At 34.6% G+C, this 21,293-nt stretch overlaps 2 protein-coding genes across 11 annotated transcripts in view; one reads left to right on the top strand and one right to left on the bottom strand.

Moving 5' to 3' along the window:
- St3gal6 (ST3 beta-galactoside alpha-2,3-sialyltransferase 6) overlaps window positions 1-785 on the top strand; it is a 55,119-nt gene extending 54,334 nt beyond the window's left edge. For all 7 annotated transcript variants that reach the window (XM_013362760.4, XM_040270488.2, XM_013362759.4 and 4 more), the window contains one exon: window positions 65-785. In XM_013362760.4, coding sequence (XP_013218214.1) covers window positions 65-151 — 87 coding nt within the window. In that variant the 3' untranslated portion in view covers window positions 152-785. The remainder of the gene's footprint in view (window positions 1-64) is intronic.
- Dcbld2 (discoidin, CUB and LCCL domain containing 2) overlaps window positions 1-21,293 on the bottom strand; it is a 91,113-nt gene that overhangs the window by 4,622 nt on the left and 65,198 nt on the right. For 2 of the 4 annotated variants that reach the window (XM_078044400.1, XM_013362768.4), the window contains 8 exons: window positions 20,197-20,321; window positions 15,434-15,584; window positions 14,557-14,643; window positions 14,244-14,369; window positions 10,374-10,467; window positions 7,599-7,657; window positions 6,656-6,793; window positions 2,180-5,959 (listed from right to left, as the gene is read on the bottom strand). In XM_078044400.1, coding sequence (XP_077900526.1) covers window positions 5,490-5,959; window positions 6,656-6,793; window positions 7,599-7,657; window positions 10,374-10,467; window positions 14,244-14,369; window positions 14,557-14,643; window positions 15,434-15,584; window positions 20,197-20,321 — 1,250 coding nt within the window. In that variant the 3' untranslated portion in view covers window positions 2,180-5,489. Of the gene's footprint in view, window positions 1-2,179; window positions 5,960-6,655; window positions 6,794-7,598; window positions 7,658-10,373; window positions 10,468-14,243; window positions 14,370-14,556; window positions 14,644-15,433; window positions 15,585-20,196; window positions 20,322-21,293 lie in introns of those variants that run through there. The other 2 variants (XM_078044399.1, XM_005335067.5) reach the window with 2 other exon arrangements.

The raw sequence follows: 21,293 nt of genomic DNA, 5'->3' as shown, positions 1-21,293 counted from the left end.
AACTGCTGTGTTAATATTTTGAGATTGGGACATATAGTAATTTTATATTGTTTTTCTTCTTCAGAATGCATATCACAATGTGACTGCAGAACAGCTCTTTTTGAAAGACATTATAGAAAAAAACTTTGTAATCAACTTGACTCAAGATTGACCCTCCAGATTCAGAAGATGATGCTAACAGTATTTTATTTTTATACTGCAATTTTTAGTTTATTTTTAAATATATTCGATAAACTTTTCAAATTATGTATATGAAGTCTGTGGCTGCTTGGTGACTCATACCCATCAACTTAATTTCTGTGAATATATTTATGAAAACCAAGAGAGGTCTAGCTAGTTATCAGGGAAATAAAGTTTTAATTGCATTTTTTTTAAAAATAAGCTACTGTTTTTGAGATGTTTTAAAACATCTTTTTATAGTTGACTTCATCTCAGACTTCTGAAAGGACATGACTTCTTAACAAGGAGATTTAGTTTACCAATGTGTTTTGACTACCATGGAATTCGGAGAGATCTGATTGGCTACTGTACACCTGGCAGGTGGGGAACTGAAATATGATTGTGCCTTGCTCTAGCAATCTGCAACCACCTGGCTGTGGAAACCTAAGTTCACACTGGCTTAACTCTTCCCCTCTTGTTCCCTGCAATTAGTTAAATAATGATTATGATAAGTTATAATTTGGTAGAAGAAAAACGGTGGTATTTTTTCTCTTTTTAAGTTAAAGGAAATGGGCAAAATGTGAAATTCTGGATAAGTAAATAACTAATTAAATTACTAAAGTCTGGTTGCTTTGTATTATTTTAAACAATTAAAACTAACTTTCTACAAAGAAGCCAAACTAGGGAAGCTCAAGGAAGGAAAAACTCTGAAACATATTTTGACTGGCATAATTTATCCATTAAATTTTCAGTTTTTATTTGAAGTAAATTGGGAAAGGTAAGGAAAACAAAGCAAATTAAGCTGAAAGAACAATCAAGCTGCCAGGCGCGTGGTGGTGCACACTTTTTTTTTTTTGGTACCAGGCATTGAACTCAGGGGCACTCAACCACTGAGCCTATCCCCAGCCTTTTTTATATTTTATTTATATCACCGAGTTGCTTTGCACCTCATGATCCTCTTGCCTCAGCCTCCCAAGCTGCTGAGATTACAGGTTTGGGCCACAGTGCCGCTGGTGGTGTGCGCTTGTAATCCCAGTGACTCAGGTGGCTGATAAAGAAAATCACAAGTTCAAAACCAGCCTCCGTAACTTGGCAAGGCCCTGTCTCAAAAAATAAATAAGGCTGGGGATGCATCTCGGTGGTAAGGCAAACCTGGGTTAAATCCCCAGTACCAAATGAGAGGAAAAAAAAAAAAGTCAAGCTGTTTTTAGACTTAAGTATTTTCATGAAAAATCCCAATTTTTCACACGATTAATCTTCAAATGAAAAGCTTACCTGGCTATCTTGGATGCACCAAAGCATCCAACTGGATGCAAATAAGTTAGTCCTACAAATGTGGTAAGCTGGTTTCTTTTCCAAATTTTATGAATAGAACTAAAGGTTCTTTGGGGGTAAGAGAATAAGAGGTGAAGGAGAAAGGAAGAGAAAAGCAGAGGTTATAACAATGGAATTAAAAGCTGTCAGAAGACGTCTGAGTTTATTTATAAAAGAAGAATTATTATGCTGAAAAATAGATATCATTGGGAAACATTAATGTTACTGACAAGCATCCTGCCTGAGTATACAAAGGGCCAAAATGAAATACTTAAAAGCAATGGGAGACACAGAAAACTAGTAGTTGATTTAACTGAGTTCAGACACTAATTATAAGGACTATGTTCTGTTAATACCAGCATACATTTGCCTAGTGCCTCAGTTTTATTTGATTCTTCTGATAACTCAGATGAGGAAATGGTGGTACTAGACCAGAATCCTCTGCATTCTGTGGGATATTTCCCTTACAACAACACACAGCCATAGGAGGCAGCCTGGCTACTAAAGTACAGTTTGTGTAAAACGAATCGAGCTTCAGAAAGGATGGTACTCGGCAAAGGGAAAAAAAATAGTGGCATTTTCAAATGTTAGTATGATCACGGTGATAACGGCCATAAAACTGATGACTGAAGTGAATATTGAGATATCTGGCATTTTATGTAGTGTGACAAAATCTACAAATCTCAAGTTTCTTTAAGCCAAATAATCTGAGCAAGACACAAATATACAATTTATTAAAAACACATTAACACATTAAAATCTCACTATTTGTACAATCTATTCTAGCAACATATACAAATACTGAGTGACTACAGTACATGCCGAGGTAAGAAAAGTACATTCTGGGAGAATATAACTGACACCCAAACCATTTTTACTTCCAATATATATTCCGATTCATGTTTTATTTCTACCATTCCCAGTGCCAAATAAAAGAAAAAAGTAAAAGAAACTAGTCACAAGTTGAATTAAATGAGAACTGGTGCCACAGTTGACTTAAAAAGTATTTTAATAACATCCAATGCCTATTTGCATTTTTCAGTTTAGGTACTAAGTTCAGAATCAAAAGGCAGAGCTAATAAATTTTTGTTTTCTTCTTTTAAAGGCAGAGTTTCATCAGTTCTCTTAAGAGTTGAAAAAGCTTTCAATGTCCCACATAATCTACTAGTTCTTTCTAGGTGCCTCATCTGACATGGTGTTTCTATAGCCCTAATTTAGCTCTCCAGGTGACAATATGGAACCAAGGCAAAGATGCTCTGGACTTACCACTCTCCACAGCTTTGTGGCCACATTCAGATGGATGACCTCACATTCTGCTCTCCCCTTTCTGGGAGAGGGAAGAGGAGAGGCAAGTGTACATATAACATTGTGATTTTAACCTGTGTATAAATTCTCTACTTCAACCATTTTCACCATTGAGTAAACCCATTGTTCAATACAAAGTGCAAATAATGAAACGTGAACTTAAATAACTGGACTAGACCTGGCACATTCAACAAGATTTAGACTTACAGCATTTAATAAAATATAAATCATAATTCACAATGTCTTTAACTGTGCTGGTTCCTAGAATCAAGTAACAGCCAAGTCAGTGTAATTTTATGAAGTCAGTAATGGCCACACTTGCCACATCACTGTCTGATTCTATTTCTATATTTGTATTATCAGGAAAAAATTTAATCCAATAACCCACAGTGACTAAGTCTTAAATATTTCAAGCAAAGAATAAAAAAAATTCAAGGGAATTTTGACAACAATAGTTACTTTCACATTTTTAGTTGTTACTTGATTGTCTCCAAAGCTGTATATATCAGACATATAAATGTAATAAAAACCAGAAATAAAGAATTCTAATATGAAAACAAACAAAAGTACAAAACCAGAAAAAACATTTGAATCAGGCTCAGCAATTCATCTGGAAATTAAAATATATAAAAATAGTAAAAACTATTTTATTAAAATCATTGGTAGTTCAAGGACAACAGCACAGTGGCAATATGAATCAAGTCTTAAAATATGCATCATTTCAGAAAACATTTGCCTCTCATTGAAAGAAAGATTTAAAAAAAAAAAAAGCTCCAGGGAAAATGATCAGGTTGCACAATTATACAAAAATAGCAAGTTTCTTTGGGAAAATGCAATAGTTATTGAAACATCTCTCTTAAAGCTTCAAACAGGCATATGACTTGAGGAAAAGAATATTCCCTGTGTACTAAGGATGAATATAAACAACAAAATGGTTTACTCTGTTCCCACCTGAAAGGGGATAACTGCATTAATACATGTGCTTTACAAATTCACTTATGGTTTAATAAAAGTACAACATCTGTGCTTTTTGTTTAAAAATATGCATTGAGTTTTCAATGAGTGAAAATTGTGCCTCTAAGTTTGAAAAACGAAAAGCAAATGAAAATAAAACCAACAAAATTGAACAAGAAGAAGGCAGGGAAGCTGCAGAAATAAACAGTTCTCATTTAGAAGCAATCTTTTTAAAAATACTGATGCACTTGTGGAAGTGAGCAAAATGAATACTGTTCAACTTTATTCAAACATCATAATCTGCTGGCATGAGCCAACAGAAATATCTAGAACCTGATGGAAAAAATACATTTTAACATTTAGTCTACACACTAAAGCTTACGATAAAGGGAATGTCAAATTCATATATTTTTATCATGGTGAGCTTACATTGTCTTGCCAGTCTAAAGACATTTAAAAATGGGATTTTCGATATAGGCTAATATATTACAGATGATATCTAATTTTACTCCATCTGAAACTAGTTCTGGGCAGGTCATGAACAAGTGGCAACAAGGAAGTTGCCAGGAGGTATCAAAAACAATTTCATTGGCAGGATGTGATGATGTCTGTTCCCTAGCTATGACAACAAAGGACTACTGACACCTCTTACCACACACACAAGGCGCAATCACACAGTATCAAAGAACACGTGTTGGGTTTCTATTTCTTATACTAGTTTTACTGGGTAAAAGTGAATATATAAAATATTTGACTAAAATTATAAAATACCATGAGACACTAAAAAAATTTATATGTATGTATACCTATGTGTGTATATATGTGTACGTGTATACATACACATATATTTTTTATATGTATATATCTCCAAAGAGGACAAGTTCTGGTTACTTTTTGTTGTAGTTTTTGAAGGAAGTTTAAATTACTTCTGAGTGAAGAGGGGAGAGTCTCCTTTAGGACTTTTCTAAATTGTAAATTGTTTCTCTTCTGTTTCCACCTTAAGAAGTACACTTGAAGACATCAGAGAATCTGAATTCATGAGACTGATAATGCAAGCATCACCTACTGCAATAAAATATTTTATAAACACATGAATGGGGCTAGCCACAATGGGCCCTGGGGCAGAAAGAATAAGCAGGGATGAGACCAAGTCCATGAACTGCTTCAACTCTTAAAAGTATCAAGAGGGGAAAGTCGGTCACTTTTCCAACATGGATCTTCCTAAGGAGATACCAGGGTGTATGGTTGTGGTCAAATCAAACCTTATCTCATTAATTATTTTCAAAAAAGAATACAGAAAGTAATAAAGGAACAGAAGAGGAAGAAAGCACGAGAGTACCCACCTTTCACAAAGGGAGAATTCAAGCCATTAGATATTTCAAGAACAGTACCATGCGTTATTGCCAGTCAGGCTTATAGAACCATCTCTTGAGTTCATTAATGTACCTGCAGCATTGGTAATAAATACTCTCAGTGATTTTCAGTTTCTCTGAAGTGCATTATAGGGAGCTTTTTCTGTATTAAAAATAGTGTTTTACAGTAGTAACAAACAGATGTTCAAAATTATCAGGCAAGCAGTAATTGTGCCACAGCAACACCTTTTAAGCGAGATAAGTAGTTTCCTGTACCTCGGTCACCACATTTTCCCAACCACTTCAGTGACAGATATGTAATACATTCTATATATTACTACAACTAATTAAAAAAAAAAAGGCCATGTGCTTTAAATTGATGCTTTGTAAAAAGCAGCATTACCTTCAAAGGATTTCTTTAAAAACATCACACTCCCCATCCTTGTCTGCTCCCGTCACTTCCTGCGTGCTCTGGGGCACCTGGTACACCAATTCATCTGGGACAGCTGGTCCTGGCTTCCCACCTTTTGGGGTATCATACTGGGCTCGGGCTGAGGAGCAGCTGTTGGTCCTGGAGAGAAGTGTATTATATGTTCCCACTAAAGTGGGAGGTTGGTTCCCTGTAGCTTTGAAAGTAGATGTGGAGGGCAGACCAACTGAAGCTGTGGGGTGCCCTGACATGTCCATGATGATGGGGGTTGCGTACTCAGGTCCAGTAATTGGCAGTGGTTCAGCATAGGCATGATACACTTCTTGCACTGGAGAGTTGTAAGGATCAAGATCTGCATAGCCTGCTTCTTTTCCTTCTTCTGGTTTAAAAGTAGATCTCTGATGAAGTGTACCAACAATTCCTCCCACAAGTGGCTGTGCATACTCTGCAGATACCACAAAACAAAACAGAAGAGTTCTCTTGCTAATACAGAGATTACATAATTTAAGGAGGTAGCTGCAGGTTACACTAAGAGAAAATACGTCTCTGTGGAATAGTTATTGCTATTAACACACGAGTTATGGATTTCTCACTTACAAGACCCAAATTAAAAACGTAATGTTTTCTAGTATTTCACAGTAATAAGTTATCTGCCACAAAGTCTCCTTCATGTAATTTCGCATACACTGTATACATTCTTTCAATTGAGGTAGTATTTCATTACAAAATAAATATTTCATTTTTAGAACGGTATTAGTCTTAGAAAATATCTGATTTTTTTCCTTTTCAAAAATATGAGAAAATGTTTAAAGTGCATGTGTACTAGGACAGTAGGATACTATAAAGCTCTGTCTTTCCTAATGCTAGTCTTAATACCTTTGCCCTACCCCAAACAAAACCAAACCAAACCCCAGGTCAACGAACAAGATGCCCCAAGTCTTTAGAAATGAATGTTCCAATTTATGAATAAAACATGTAAGATGTTCTCTCAAGATCATCTTTTTTAAAAGTCTACCCTTAGAAAACAGCTTATATTTAACATATGAAAAAGATCAAAGATCCTATTAATCCTATAGCACTTTTCAGAAAACTTAAGCCATTTCTTCCTCTACCTGGTATCCAACAGCTGCCATATAGTTACCTGCAGAGTCAGTTTGCAGCATTGTAGTGACTTCTCTTGGACTCAAATGATTCACCTCACTACTGCTATAGCGCACAGGGGTCTCCTCATGTTCCACTGATTTGGCAGGGAGAAACTGCTTCATTCCTTTCCACCAACCTTCATTGTGACAGTAAGCCAAAGAGACCATTTATTTGTATAATATATATTAATATAAACTAGACTTCAAATTCAAGCTAATTTTCTGCAATGATTAAGATTATCCAGTGCAAAGCAGAACACAGTAGAAATCTATTGAATAAATATGAGGAAAGAATCACTGTTATCATATGTAGTCAGAGAGAACTTCTGTTATAGAGGTGGTTTTTAATAAGTTCTTCTCAAAAAATAATTTGCAAGATCCATCTGGGGGTGCCAGCAGCACTATAATCTGTCCCACTACTGCCCTTTTCTACTCTAGTCCCAGCAGTGAACAGTCTTATTCTAGTAGTGAGAGTAGAAGTGGGGAGGACCAGCAGGGGGCCTCTGGTATCACTTGTAATAATTCAGAAGATGACAACTCATCACTATGGAGATGGCTGACTTCATGAACTCCTAAACTGTTGGCTTCACTTGGCAGAGTGACATGCACATGCTGTTAAAAGGATCATGGTTCTTTGTTTCTTACTCATGCTCACATAGGACACACAGAATGCTGGTCTCAAGAGAAACTGAGGACATAGGACAAACCAGACGAGCATTTCAGAAGAGAAAGAACAGAGCACGTGTTATGAGAAATTTGCACTTTCTATTTCATCATTTATTAACTAAAAGGTTGTGCAGAACAGTAAAAAATCGCAAGAATGCCACTTCTCTAACAGGGTGGGGGAGGAGGGGTTCTGTGGGCCTGAGAACCATGCTCTCCCACGACTGCCACCTGCAGGGGAGGGATTTCCCTCTGACAGAAGAGAGATGCAAATTCCACCTGAGTTACCTGCCCGGTCCCAGTAAGGCAAGTCATAGGTGCCTTCCGTTTTTTTCTTTCTGGAAAAATACAGGGGAAAAGAAAAAACAAAACAAAAGTAAATAGAATGAATTCTCTGGAATGTAATCTCTGAAACTACAGCATAAAGTCCAGAGTGAATAATTAATCAAGAGTACACATTTCTACTTGTTCTGAGGGGGCCCTTTATTACATTTGACTTTCAAAGTTTCCAGAGCTGTGGATTATAAATTCTGGACTCTCAATAAGTTAAAGTTATATTGCTACTCACATATTACTCACTCAAAAGTGATAAAGGAAGAAAAATATTAAAATACTGAATCAAATCAAAGACTCAGCCCTGATAGATGGGCTATTCTTATCAAGTCACATTAGGTCTGTTTGGGTTTCAAATGTAAATTTAACAAATCAATCAATCCACAAAATCACAGAATTAAAAAACAATCTTCTAGTATTCTATTTAGCATTTTTCCTTTTTCTTGATTTTATTCCTTTTTCTTGATTTTCTTCCACTGCCCTTGGCCCTAGAAAAGTTTAAAGTGTATTATACCCTTAAATGAATAAATTTTGCTCCCCCACCACCCCAACGTAAGTTGATGCTAATACTAACACTGACACTGACAAGTGGCAGAAGGAGGGAAGGCATTACAGAGTCCCTGGCTCAACTAACAAGACGCTTCCTAGTCGTCCTGACAGGATTCTGATTTGTACCCTCCAAGAGAAATCTCTGTTAAGAATTACATTTAGAAAGAGGCTTTTACAAAGAAAAAAATAAATGAAAGAACATTTTCTGATTAGAGTATGTAAACTCTAATTCAACTAAACTAGCTTGCTCTGCAGGATAATGAGAAAACAGATATTAGTCTATAAACGAGGATAAGGTGTCTCTTTAATTTTCTCAGTATCACAAAAGTGGCTTTTATAAAGAACTCAAAGCCATTTGCTTTTCCTACTATGTTTTTATTGTTAATATTAAGTGCTTCCTCATTTTAAAGCCTGGCTATATTTATATTTCAGGAATTCAAAATAAAGTATAATGTAAATTCTTATAAGTGAAGTTATGCATTAAAACTGTTAATCAAAACTTGAATGAAAAATAAATAGTAAGATCTTGCCCACATCGCACGCAGGTGATGGAATTTGGAGGAGGCAAGAGGCAGGTGGGCTGCAAAATTAAGCTAAGAAAAAGAAGCCCTGAAGAAATCACACTAAATCACACTACATGGTAGAGCTAGAGCAGAGATCTCACACCTTGGACAGTCTACACATGGGATGCCGGGATGGTTCCCAAGGGGAGATCTAAGTACTCCAAAGGCTCAGTACCGAATAAAAGACCACTCAATTAGCTTCATGGGTGGTGCACCACAGTAAGACTGTTCATTAAACAAAATTCTCCCTGATAATCCTCTATTGTAAGATTAATTTTTTAAATATCAATAATCTAAGTTAAGATATCTTAAATGGTTAGAACAAAAATTAATGGTATGAGTATTACCAAGGGTTGTACTACAAAGGATTATACAAACTGAATTTCATGTTCACAAAGCTTCATATAATTGTTTAGAACAGTGGTTATCATGGGTTAATGATTCAGTAAGTTAGAGCTGTGTTTATTTATTCACTTTTTCCTCTTTTCCACAGTCCTTTAATGGTATCTGTTCCTTAACTCCTTGTCATGAAGCTAATCACTGCAATTTTGACTCCATTCTTAGTAGTAATTCCAATTCTCCAATTCAGCCCCTTTGTCCTGAACACCAGGCATGTATCCCACCACCTCTGGGGAGTCTAAATATCCAAGGGTCTTTTAGACACCACTCTAAATTGATCTCAGGATGTGACCCTGACCCTCTCTCAACAATTCTGCTCCCCTATCCTCACCCTCAGGCCCTGTGCTTCCATCAGTACATTATCCTTTATTTGTTTGTTGCACTTTGGTGGCAGCAGTGAATAAGAACACATGGTCCTATGCCTGGTCCAATACTACACTCTGCCAGTACTAGACAGTGACCTTGGGCAAGTTATTTATGCTGCTGGCCTCATCATTACTATTATTATTGTTCAGTTCACTGAATTCATCATGCACTCTCCTCTCTGGACTTTCCCCAAACTTGTTCCCCTTCTCCCTTTCCCTAGTGCCCTCACATTGGGCTCTGTTCAGCCTTCCCAACACCAGGCATCTGGGATCCATATGCTTCTCCAGTTTCCTTCCATGGCATGGATTCTCTGGTAGGCCATGGCTGACAGCTTTCTGCACTGTAAGCTTGGGGTTCATCACTGGACTCCCCAGCTCTGGGTTCAATACTTAGCATAGAGTAGCAGTCAAATCTGGAAATATTTGTTGAATGGCTGAACAAGTTATCCTCGTTCTCTACTCATGTCATTACTACTAGTCTAACTGAAAAAGTCAGAAACCTCAGATTCCCTAAATCCTTCCTTTCTTAGTAGGTAACCAGTCATGTACCCTTTGAGGTTGCTGTGAAACATCTCTCCTTTTATGTCTTCCCATTCTCTAGAATCAGTGTTTCTGCCTGGTTTAATTAATCTTGCTATCTCTTCCCATCTATCTTAGTAACTGCAGAACTTACCAGTTTTTAATGGGGAAAAAAGGAGAAACATGTAATTTTTATTCTAATGATTACTCTCTCATCAAATAGATGAATCACACTGTACATGGTTTATCTTCTTAAAAGTTTCTATTACACTTAGGAATGTACCTTCACCCCCTGGACCAGTCAGGTGAATTAGCTCTGTACTAACCTGTTTCTCCAATGCCAAGCGCACACTAATATGAGGATAAGTGTAGTGAGGACCATGACTAGCACAGGGACAAGAACCGCAGCCAGTGCTACATCTGAAGTTATAAAACATAAAAACCAGGTTAACACTAAAGACAGAAATCACAAGATAAAAGACTGAAAGGTTTAACCAATGCAATGTTCCACACTTTCCTATCTTAAAAAGTGCTTTACACATCATTACTGAAACAAGACTGGGAAGCGGTAACAACTGCAGAAGCCACCATAGATCCGTGGGTGTTAACTACACTATTCATTCCACATTTGTACGTTTTTCATACATTTTCATAAGTTTTAAATCACCAATAAAAATTGAAAGACAAATGAAAAACTGGGGAAATATATTTTCTGTATATGGTAAAGGGTTAAACAATATAGGACTTTACAAGTCAAAAGCAAACAATAAAAAATGAAAATCAATTAAGAATACATTAAAAAATACAAATAAGCATTAAACATTGACCTCACTAGTAATCAAAAATAAGTTAAAACAAGAATAAGACACTATTTTTTGCTTATCAAATTGGCAAATATTTAAAAGAAAAACTAATTGTTAAGAGCATGCCAGAAAACAGGTATATTTTTAAACTTTTAAATGTGAATATAAACTGATACTATATTTCTGGTTGATTTTTTTTAGTAATATGCATAAAACCTATTATAGTTGGCAAGTATACATCTAGAATTTACTCTTGAGAAGAAATTAAGAAGACATCCAAAGATATATCTTTAAAGATGTTCATTCCTACTTCTGTATAAGAGTGAAAAACTGATAAAATTTGAATATCCAATCATGAAAAGAATAAGTGAATCATGGTATCCTCCTTACAGTAGGAATGCCATCTAGAAATTGAAAATAGTGTCATAATGGCAGAATATGTGTACCAATAGGTCAGAAATGAACACAATGCTGGAGCTGACAAGGACTTAGAGATCATTTAATACCCTTATTTCATGCCACACATTAGGAATCTTGTGCACATATACAGAAAAAGGTCTGCCCAAGGTCACCTACAATATTAGTTTCTTCATCCTACAGTCCCCTCCTAACCATGAGGATGAAAATAGCAGCACTAGAGACTAAGAGCCAGACACTTTGGTGAAGCTAACATGTAGCATCATCTTTACTGCTTAAAACTGTATCCAAAAGGGAAGAGAGAACAGGGAAAAGATATTCAATATTAAGTCTCTCAGAAGTCAATGGATGGAGGGCTGGGGGTATAGCTCAGATGGTAAAGTGCTTGCCTTGCATGCACAAGGCTGTGGGTTTAATCCCCAGCACCACCAAAAAAGAAATGAAGTCAATGGATGGGCAGGCATCAAGGGACAGGTGATGTGATGAGCCTTGGGCAGCACAAGGAACCCTCTTTATCAGTGCAGTTACCAGAGAACACAGGTAAAGCAGTAGGTTCCTCTCAGTTCAGTAGGTTCCTCAGGAAGGGAGTTTCCTTCTAATGGGCTTCTACTTTCTGTATAAAGCTGGAGAGTTATCTGAGAATATGTGAAGATCTCTTGGTCAAGTGTTTCAAAAATATTGAGAGCATTTCAAATAGCTCCAGTTGAGAACACACAGAAAGGTTCACTAGGGAAATCAGAAAGACTGCCAGCACACATTTGATCCTGACATGACTTTCTCCAATCACTCTAGGCCTAGTCATAAACATGGAGGAGGAGAGGTGCATTAAAAACAAAACAAAATCCCTAAAGACCTAATAAGAGCATGCTACAGGGACACTGCTACATCGATGTTCATAGCAGCACAATTCACGATAGCAAGATGGTGGAATCAGCCTAGATGCCCTTCAATAGATGAATGGATAAAAAAAATGTGGCATTTATACACAATGGAGTATTACTCTGCATTAAAAAATGACAAAATCATAGAATTTGGAGGGAAATGGATGGCATTAGAGCAGATTATGCTAAGTGAAGCTAGTCAATCAATCGTTAAAAAACAAATACCAAATGACCCCTTTGATATAAGGGGAGTAAACAAGGACAGGGTAGGGACGAAGAGCTTGAGAAGATGATTTACATTAAACAGGGATGAGAGGTGGGAGGGAAAGGGAGTGAGAAGGGAAATCGCAAGGAAATGGAAGGCGATCCTCAGGGTTATACAAAATGATATATAAGAGAAAAGGAGGGGTAAGACAAGATAATACAAATGGAAGAAATGATTTACAGTAGAAGGGGTAGAGAGAGAAAAGGGGAGGGGAGGGGAGGGGAGGGGGGATAGTAGAGAATAGGACTGACAGCAGAATACATCAGACACTAGAAAGGCAATATGTCAATCAATGGAAGGGTAACTGATGTGATACAGCAATCTGTATACGGGGTAAAGTTGGGAGTTCATAACCCGCTTGAATCAAACTGTGAAATATGATGTATTAAGAACTGTGTAATGTTTTGAACGACCAACAATAAAAAAAACAAAACAAAACAAAACAAACAAACAAAAAAACACATGACTCAGGCTAAAGCACTCAATTCAGAAAAGCAATTGTGTTTCTTCCCTAAAAGTTTGTGAAACTGGAGAGAACAATCAGGTTTACATGGATGCAGTGTAAATCAGAGGCTTTAAAACATCAGCTTGGGTTTAAAAGAAAAACTCCACAGACCACCATCCCAAAGAAAAGAAGTCAAGAGTCTTCAATTAAAGACTAGCCCATTCTTTGTTATTCTTTTTTAGCTTCCACAGCTCCTACTTTGGAATAAAAGACTTTAAAGATGCTTTTAGGCTTGAGGTTTTGAGATTCTATAATTAGATTTTAAGGTAAGTAATACTTTCAAAAGAATATTCTTCCATCCTGGCAGATGTACATGCCTTCTACAAACTGGTAGAAGATCAAGAGTTTCTTGATCTCTTGCTTCTGAGAACTCTTGCTTCTCTAGCTTTTCCTGCAGCATGAAAATGAAATTGTAAAAATGCTTCAGAAGACAAGAAAGAAAATGATATAAGACAGAGGGAGAAAGTCTCTGAGTCCAGGCAAATTTTTAGAAAATCAGAATAACTAAAGTTCTCTATTGCACAAGTTACTCTGCATGAACTGACTGCTCTGAAAATGAGTATGCTTTCTATCTGTCAGCATTGATACTAATTCCATTATGATACTGACGTTTTCTTCCTGAGTAAAACTGAAATTTTGTTTTTCAAATATTAATAGGAATAATTTTGTACATTTTAAATGTTTTGTATATCTGAATGTAACACTACATTATGTTGATATTTTAATTGTAAGATTTAATTTTACTTATCGTTTATAACAATATTTGAAAGCAAATTCTACTTCATTTGTATATGCAATCTGAAAAACATCATAATTATAAATAAGACCAAAGCTTTTTAAAAAATTTTCCCTTTTGCCAATGACTTCTCTATCCAGCAAATTAATACATAATCAGGGGCAAAAAAACTGACTTCCTATTTATGAAGACCAACAATGTGTCAGGCACTGTGGTAATTTGGGGGATACTACAGTAATATAAAACAATAAAGAAAAATTAACATAAGATACTGACAAGTTGTCCTTATTTTTAGTAATTCAAAATGAGAGGTATTTGGCTTTGATTTTAGTAATTTCTAGAAATACTGCATGTTTAAGCCTGAGACCAATGTGATTAGCTGGAAAGGGGAAAGCTCTAACTATATGAATAACAATTTTACATGGTACCAAAGAATAGCACTTAAATGAATACTGTTAGTCTTTCCTCTAAGGGAAATTAATTTTTTTTTAACACCTAAAAAGTATTGTTAGAAAGAAACCAAAAGTTTAAAAGCTATAAAATCTGTTGAAAACAAAACACTCCTAAGCAGAGTTTTACATTTGCATACCTTTGGTTACATGTGGAGTTACAGTAGTATTTTTGATATCAGGAGTGGTGGTTGTTTGTTCCGTCTGTGCAGGAAATTCATTGTTACTGCGAGGTTGTAGTGGTTGAGTAAATTTGGGGGCACGACCTGAAAAAAAGTTTTTAAATTAATTTTTATCTATTCCAACATTTAAGATAAATTTAAGATATTAAATTTATTTTATAATTTAAGATATTAAAGATAAATTTATTTTATAATATTTTTAAATATATTTATGGAAAATTATAGCACAAATCCAGAAAATAGCACATTCTTGCATTAAAAGTAGGCATACCTTTGGCTATTCTGGGAGGGGCTGTAGTATTTTTAAGGTCATTGCTGTTTCGAGGAGGTGGAGGCTGAGTAAGTTTTGGAGGACGACCTTGAAAAATGGTTTAGAAAAGTTTATACATTGTGTTTTTAAAAAGCATAAATGTCTGAGATTTCCTAAAGTACTTAATTTTACAGAGCAGATTTTAAGTCTCAGAGAGAATATATCAGAAGTTTAAATACTGCATTCTGCATTAAATGCATACATATACTATGGCTTTTCTGATTTAAATAGTCAAATCATCTAAAAATAATCTTAGGAAGGAGAATGTTGGGGAGCAGAATGATGTTGAACTCTAGAACTATATAGGTGTCACCACAATTTGACATATTATTTGATTAATATTTATGCAGAGCCAATTTTATGACAAGTAAAAGAGTAAACATTAAAATATTGAAAGAGGTTATTCCCATTTTTAATTAATTGAAACTAAGATGTACATATTCTAAGGTTACCTTTGGTGCTTATGGTATGTTAGAGTGCACGAGACCTGATTAAAAATTATTAAGACTAGCTTTGGCAAGCAATCTCAATAATATCATACACCATGAGAATGATGTTACCTCCTCTTTTATTGTAATTTTGGAAAACATTCTGATATGTAACTTTTTAATACAGTAACTATTTACCTTTTAAAATCATTTTCTAAAAATTTAATTATATATTCTAATAGGATTTTTAAAGGTAAAGAGTTACCCTCTGATCATTTCACATTGTATACAAGCATTGAAATGTATGGGGTACATGTACCCTACAAATATGTATAATTATAATGGATCAATTAAAAATATATTTAAAAAACTAGTGAAAATAACATTTTTGAAATGCACTGTCTTTTTACCTTTAGGAATAAACTGACATCCAAGCAGTTCCATTTTCATGGCAATTTTCTGCTGCCATTGAGTAGGGTTCACTCTAATAAAACGTGCAATAATTGGTGGCAAAAAGTTATTACGCACATCCTGGTGATAATCTTTGTTTCCTTGAAATATCTTTTAAAAAAAGAAAAGTTGGTATTTAAGTCAACAGAGGTCAGAGCCTAAATCACTCCACCTAAACATGCTTTTTGCTGTGGCCTTAAACAACACCTGTAATATATGAGTTAATTTCTAAGAAAAAAATTTAATCAATTAAAAAAAATCAAGGTGCACATTTTCCATTAAAAATTATAAAAGAATACTGCACACAAAAATTATTTAATTTGGGAAAAGGGTTCAGTTGTAGTAAGACTGCTCACTGTATTAACTATAGTCCTACAGAATTACCAGTGATTTAAATGTATTGATTTTAATTTTAAAGTAAAAAAAAAATTGATCATACAAGGCCTCAGAGGGAATGCTTTGTTTTTATCCTTTTTATAATTGTATCCTCAAAACACAGCTAAAATGAACATATACAAGCAAGCACATAACAGATACACACCTCCACCTACTGGATAAACTTCACCAAGGCAGTTCCCATACGGTATTCCTAGTGTTCAATACTGGTTGATTTGTGAACCAGAAAAGTAACTTTGAAACACTGCTCCATTCCTAATTTAATGATCAAACTAAATAGCTACAAATACACTACATAAATAATCCTTAGATAAAAATATGATTTTAAGTGACAATCTTATTCCCTCAATTATGTCAAGCTAATAATAATAGCATTTTTACACTGGAATAGCCCTTAATTGTTTCAAAAGCAGTTTCACGTAATTAACTCAATTGCTCTCATGACAAAATGGGCAGGGAACAGGAAGCTGTAACTCAAAATGTAAACAGACTGCATAGCTACTCAATGACAAGGCTGTGACTTGAATCTGGATCTTCTGATTTAAGTAGAGGGTTCTAAAATCCTAAAAAAGTTCCCTAGGCCAAATCAATAAGTAGTTTTTAAAGACCATTAATAAATAGACAATAGCAGCTATGGTGAAAGCAAGTAAATGTTTAACTTCTCAGGTTATTTCCAAATACTAAGGCTATTTCTTCTTGGTTGATTATGAAGAAGTTAGACTATAAACCTCTAAGATGTGTTAATAACCTTCATTTTCTTAACATTTGCTTTAAGTTATAATAATTTTTAAGCTTCCATGATTTCTTTAGATATTAAGTAATATCTAAGGCAATTATTTGCAGTCTTATTAAGGAACAGAAACTTTATATAGCAGAACATCATTTTAGAACATAAAAACTATTACTAAGATCTTTAAAAAATTCTATAAAAATTGAGTAAAGATTTTTTTATGTTCAAACTATGATCAATTACTGAGAATTCCTGTGTATTTTGTAAGATGTGACTAATATAAAATGGAAAGGGAAGTCAAAGTTCCTACCCATCAAGGAACTTAAATTTTCTTGGATATTATCAAATATAAAATATGGCAAAATATTAGAAAATAACTTGATAGCAAATTTGTAGATATGTATTAATTCCATTTTCTGAAAATAAAACCAATTTTTCTCCCCATCTATATGCATGTGATCATGCACATATGCAGGCTTAGAAGAGGTGTGAAAATGAAAACACCAATTCCCAAGGAGAAGGTAGGTGAGAGCGCAGATGGGAAAATGTGAGAGAAAAGACTGGTGTTTTATATGATTCAGTGTGAGAATTTCCATTTCTGTCTATGATAGAGTAACAGGGATTAGACTCATTCTTCAGCTTTAAATCTGAAAACCTGGATAAAACATAAAAAGAGTGGTTCTCAACCACGGGTCAACAGGTAGCATAGGTGAATAATCACTGGGAGAAGAGAAACAAAGCGAGCCCTGCTATTGCCCCAGTACTGTCTAGATAGGGTTTTCAGACACTACACTGTAGGAAGAGAGATCCTGCACAAAGCCTGACAGTTACTGAGTGGAGGAGACAGAGCTCAATCAAATAGGCAGCTGAAATTTGTAGGGCATAGTTACAGAAAGAAGGAATAGAGTAAAAGTAGGACAGACTGACTTCTAGGATCTATAAGGGGGTTTTCATTTAAATCTTTAACTACATGAAAGAAACAACCTGTGGCCAGGAAAAGAACAAGGAGCCAGTAGCATGATTCTTATAGATATGCGAACACCTCACCTTGCCAACACATAGACTGGAGAAACTTGACAATGCATGGTACCTTAGGTTGAGTGGAATTAGAAGAGTATTGTCTCATTAGTAGGGGAAAAATTAGAACTAATGCCTGCTCATGTCTTAACAAAGCTTAAAAGGAAGACTTGAAAAGAACAAACTGTTTTCTAACAGGTTAACTGCATCACAGAATAAAGCTCAAAAATACATAAGGGAGTAATAGTAAAAATCCAGCACCAAATAATGGTATAATGGTGGCACATCTGATCAAAAATTATCAGGCATATAAAATGTAAGCCTTGATATTAACAAATATCAAAGAATCCAGATAAAACACATGATAAAAATCAGTAAAGACATTAAAAGTTATTATATGTTCCATATGTTTCTAAGATACACAAGAGACACAAAAGAAATTTTAAAAACCTCAAACTGAAAATAAGAAGTGAGAAATACAATATTAGAGATAGAATACTTTGGACAAGATTAATAGCAGATTAAACACTACAGTAGAATTAATAAACTTGAAGATAATAGAAATTTTCCAAACTAAAACATGCAGAGAAAAAGACTGAAAAATAAAACAAAACCCACTGTACCAGTGAACTACAAAATATCTTTATAAGGACCATAGTTCTCATAAAATTAGAAGTAGGAATGGAAAATATTTGAAGAAAAAAATGGCATGTAATTTTCTGAATTTGATGCAAATCATAGCGTACAAATCCAAGAAGCTCAAAGAATCCTAAGCAGAAGAAATACGAAGAAAATTCCATGAAAAAATATCATAATCAAATTGCTTAAAACAAATAATAAGGAAATCTTAAATTATAACCACAGGAAAAAAGAAATATTACATATTGAGTAACAAAGATAAAACTGATAGTACATTTCTCCTTAAAAATAATGCAAGTTAGAAAACAGTGGACCAATAAATTTAAAGCACTGGAAAGGAAAAAGACAACCTTGGATTCTATAGCTAGTGAAATTATCTTTCAAAAATGAAGGGAAAAGGTCTTTTCCAGAAATATATTTCAGTGCTGTTAGAAGGTTTTTTTAAAACAAAATTTATTTTTTAATTGAACACAATATCTTTATTTATTTATTTTTATGTGGTGCTGAAGATCGAACCCAGGGCCTCACACGTGCTAGGTGAGTACTCTATCGCTGAGCCACAATACCAGCCCCTACAAGCTTTTATAATATAAACATGGATAATTCTTACATTTAAAAATTCAACTTATTCCAGTTAAATATGGATGTTCTCATGGCAGAGTAGTCAAGTTTGGGGCATTAAACAGAAGAGAGGTAATGATAATGTTGCTATTTACCTCAACAAGGAGGGAGTTCATCAAAGACAAAGTTCATGAGATATCAACAGGAAGAGAGGAGAGAGGACCTTGACTAACAGCAGAAGAGTTTGAATATATGTAAATGGTAACTGGGAACCCTTGGAGTTTTGAAGAGAGATGAGAAAAGTAGTAATTGAAGATATTTTACCAAATTATATATATGAAAGAAAATATCATGTAATTAAAACCAGTTTCTTTTTTAAAATAACTTTACTTATTTATTTTTAAGTGGTGCTGAGGATCGAACCCAGTGCCTCACATGTGCTAGACAAGTGCTCTCTTGCTGAGCCACAACCCCAGCCTAATTGAAACCAATTTCATTGCAAGTTAACTGAAAAAAAAAAAATGTGCTCCTAGTTTCAATTCTAAATGGGAGGCATCATCTTCCTTGGAGACAGGCACTCACTCCTTCATTTAAAGATAGATCCCTTTGGTGGTCACAGGCAAGAAGCTTGTGTGAAAGGTGTAAACACCTGATGAGATCCATTTTTGCCTTCTCTCTACATCTTAACATCTCCTCTGGTTCATTCTAACATCTTCATCATCTTTATTATTTTTTTAGTTGTCGATGGACATTTATATTATTTATGGAGCTGAGAATTGAACACAGTGCCTCACATTTCCTAGACAAGCACTCAACCACTCAGCCACAACCCCAGCCCCAAACTTCATAATCTTCTGCTAACTAAAACGAAAATTTCCTAATAATCATTAGATGTTAAAGAAATTATTCGGGCAGGAAAGAGAGAAGTATTCTAAAATAAAAGTTGGCAAGATGACCTTGAAATGACCTTCCAAGTCTTAAATGCACTTTTAGCCTTCAGCTTTTGTCTTTTCCCTCCTGTCTATGAAGTAGAAATCAGGAATAAATTGTTGTCATTTGATGGATTGATGAGAAAAGTATTGAAAGACAAGAATTTATGAGTTACTTTGGAGTTTCTTAAGTGGCCAAACAATTCATTTAAAAATTCAGTGATAAAAATTAATATTGACTAAACAAATCACAAAAAGGGATCTAGAATCACTGAGAATTTTCTAACTATAGTTAAAAGGGTAAAGCCAATAATCAAACTACCTAAAATAACCAGAAGAGGGCAACATGATACAAAATGACATTTAAATTTTTCATTTGAGAATTTCTGTGACTTTTGGCAAAGTTTCATTTTTTAAATGTTTTTTAAAAATACCTTGCTTATAATTTTACCTTATCCTGCTCCACACCAGGCTCTCTGTACACAGTCCATTTCTGCCCATCATCACTGTACAGAATTCTGTAGGCAGACACATAGTAATTGTGTTCTACCAAGGTGGATCCGGTGGTTATAATGCCTGAGGAATGAGTTGCTTCCATTAGTACAAAGGGCCTGACTCCCAAGGTTGATTCAATATTAAAGCATAAACTTCTAAGATGCACTGTACAAACATTTTTGTCCATTTTGTCCATGGCTCATTTATTAAGTACTAATTTTCATCATAGTAGTTACTAACTCCTTGGTTTTATTCTTTTGAAGAGACAGAAATAATTATGGGTACAAATAAGGAAAGAATTTTTCTATTTTGGCAGTCTGTATTCCTATCATTATAAAATATATTTCAACTTCTGAGTAAGACTGCCCTCCTGGGAATAAACAAAGTAAAGATCATGACTTGTATTATTCTTGATACTAAAGAAAAATAAATCTTTTAACAAAATTACCTAAACCAATCCCAATCAGTTATTCTGATCATTTGCTACATTCCCCCAAATTAAATAAATATATGCTTAGCACTTGTGAAATATTATTATTTATAGGACTTAAAGTGGACTCTCCTTGAACATAAATTTCTCTTATTGACTCTAAGAGATGATTGTCTAGGTGCCTCAAAATCACTTTATTGAAACTCTAATTTAAAATAATTTTAATTATATTAAAATTAATTTTAAATGATTTTATTATTAAGAAAACTATTAAGAATCAAATACCAACCCCTCTCCTTTGTCACCTTTTTAAAAATGCTTTCATTAATGCATTATGGTTATATATGATAGTGGGGTTCATTTTGACATAATCAAACATGCATGGAATTTAATTTGCTCCATTTCAGTCCCCAGTGCTCCCTCTGGCCTTCCTTCTATTTATTTTATTTTTTTTTATTTTGAAATTGTGCTTTATAGATAAACATAAAGGTGGAATTCACTATGGTATATTTTATGTGTATATACACAGTAATTTTGACAAATGGATTTCACATTTCTTCCCTTTTTCCATCCTTCCTCTCTTCCAATCTCCTTCCTCTACTCCACTGAGATCGGACCACCCC

Source organism: Ictidomys tridecemlineatus, chromosome 3, assembly GCF_052094955.1.
Source record: "Ictidomys tridecemlineatus isolate mIctTri1 chromosome 3, mIctTri1.hap1, whole genome shotgun sequence".
Classification (NCBI taxonomy): Eukaryota; Metazoa; Chordata; class Mammalia; order Rodentia; family Sciuridae; genus Ictidomys; species Ictidomys tridecemlineatus.
This window is presented reverse-complemented; position numbering and strand designations above follow the sequence as displayed.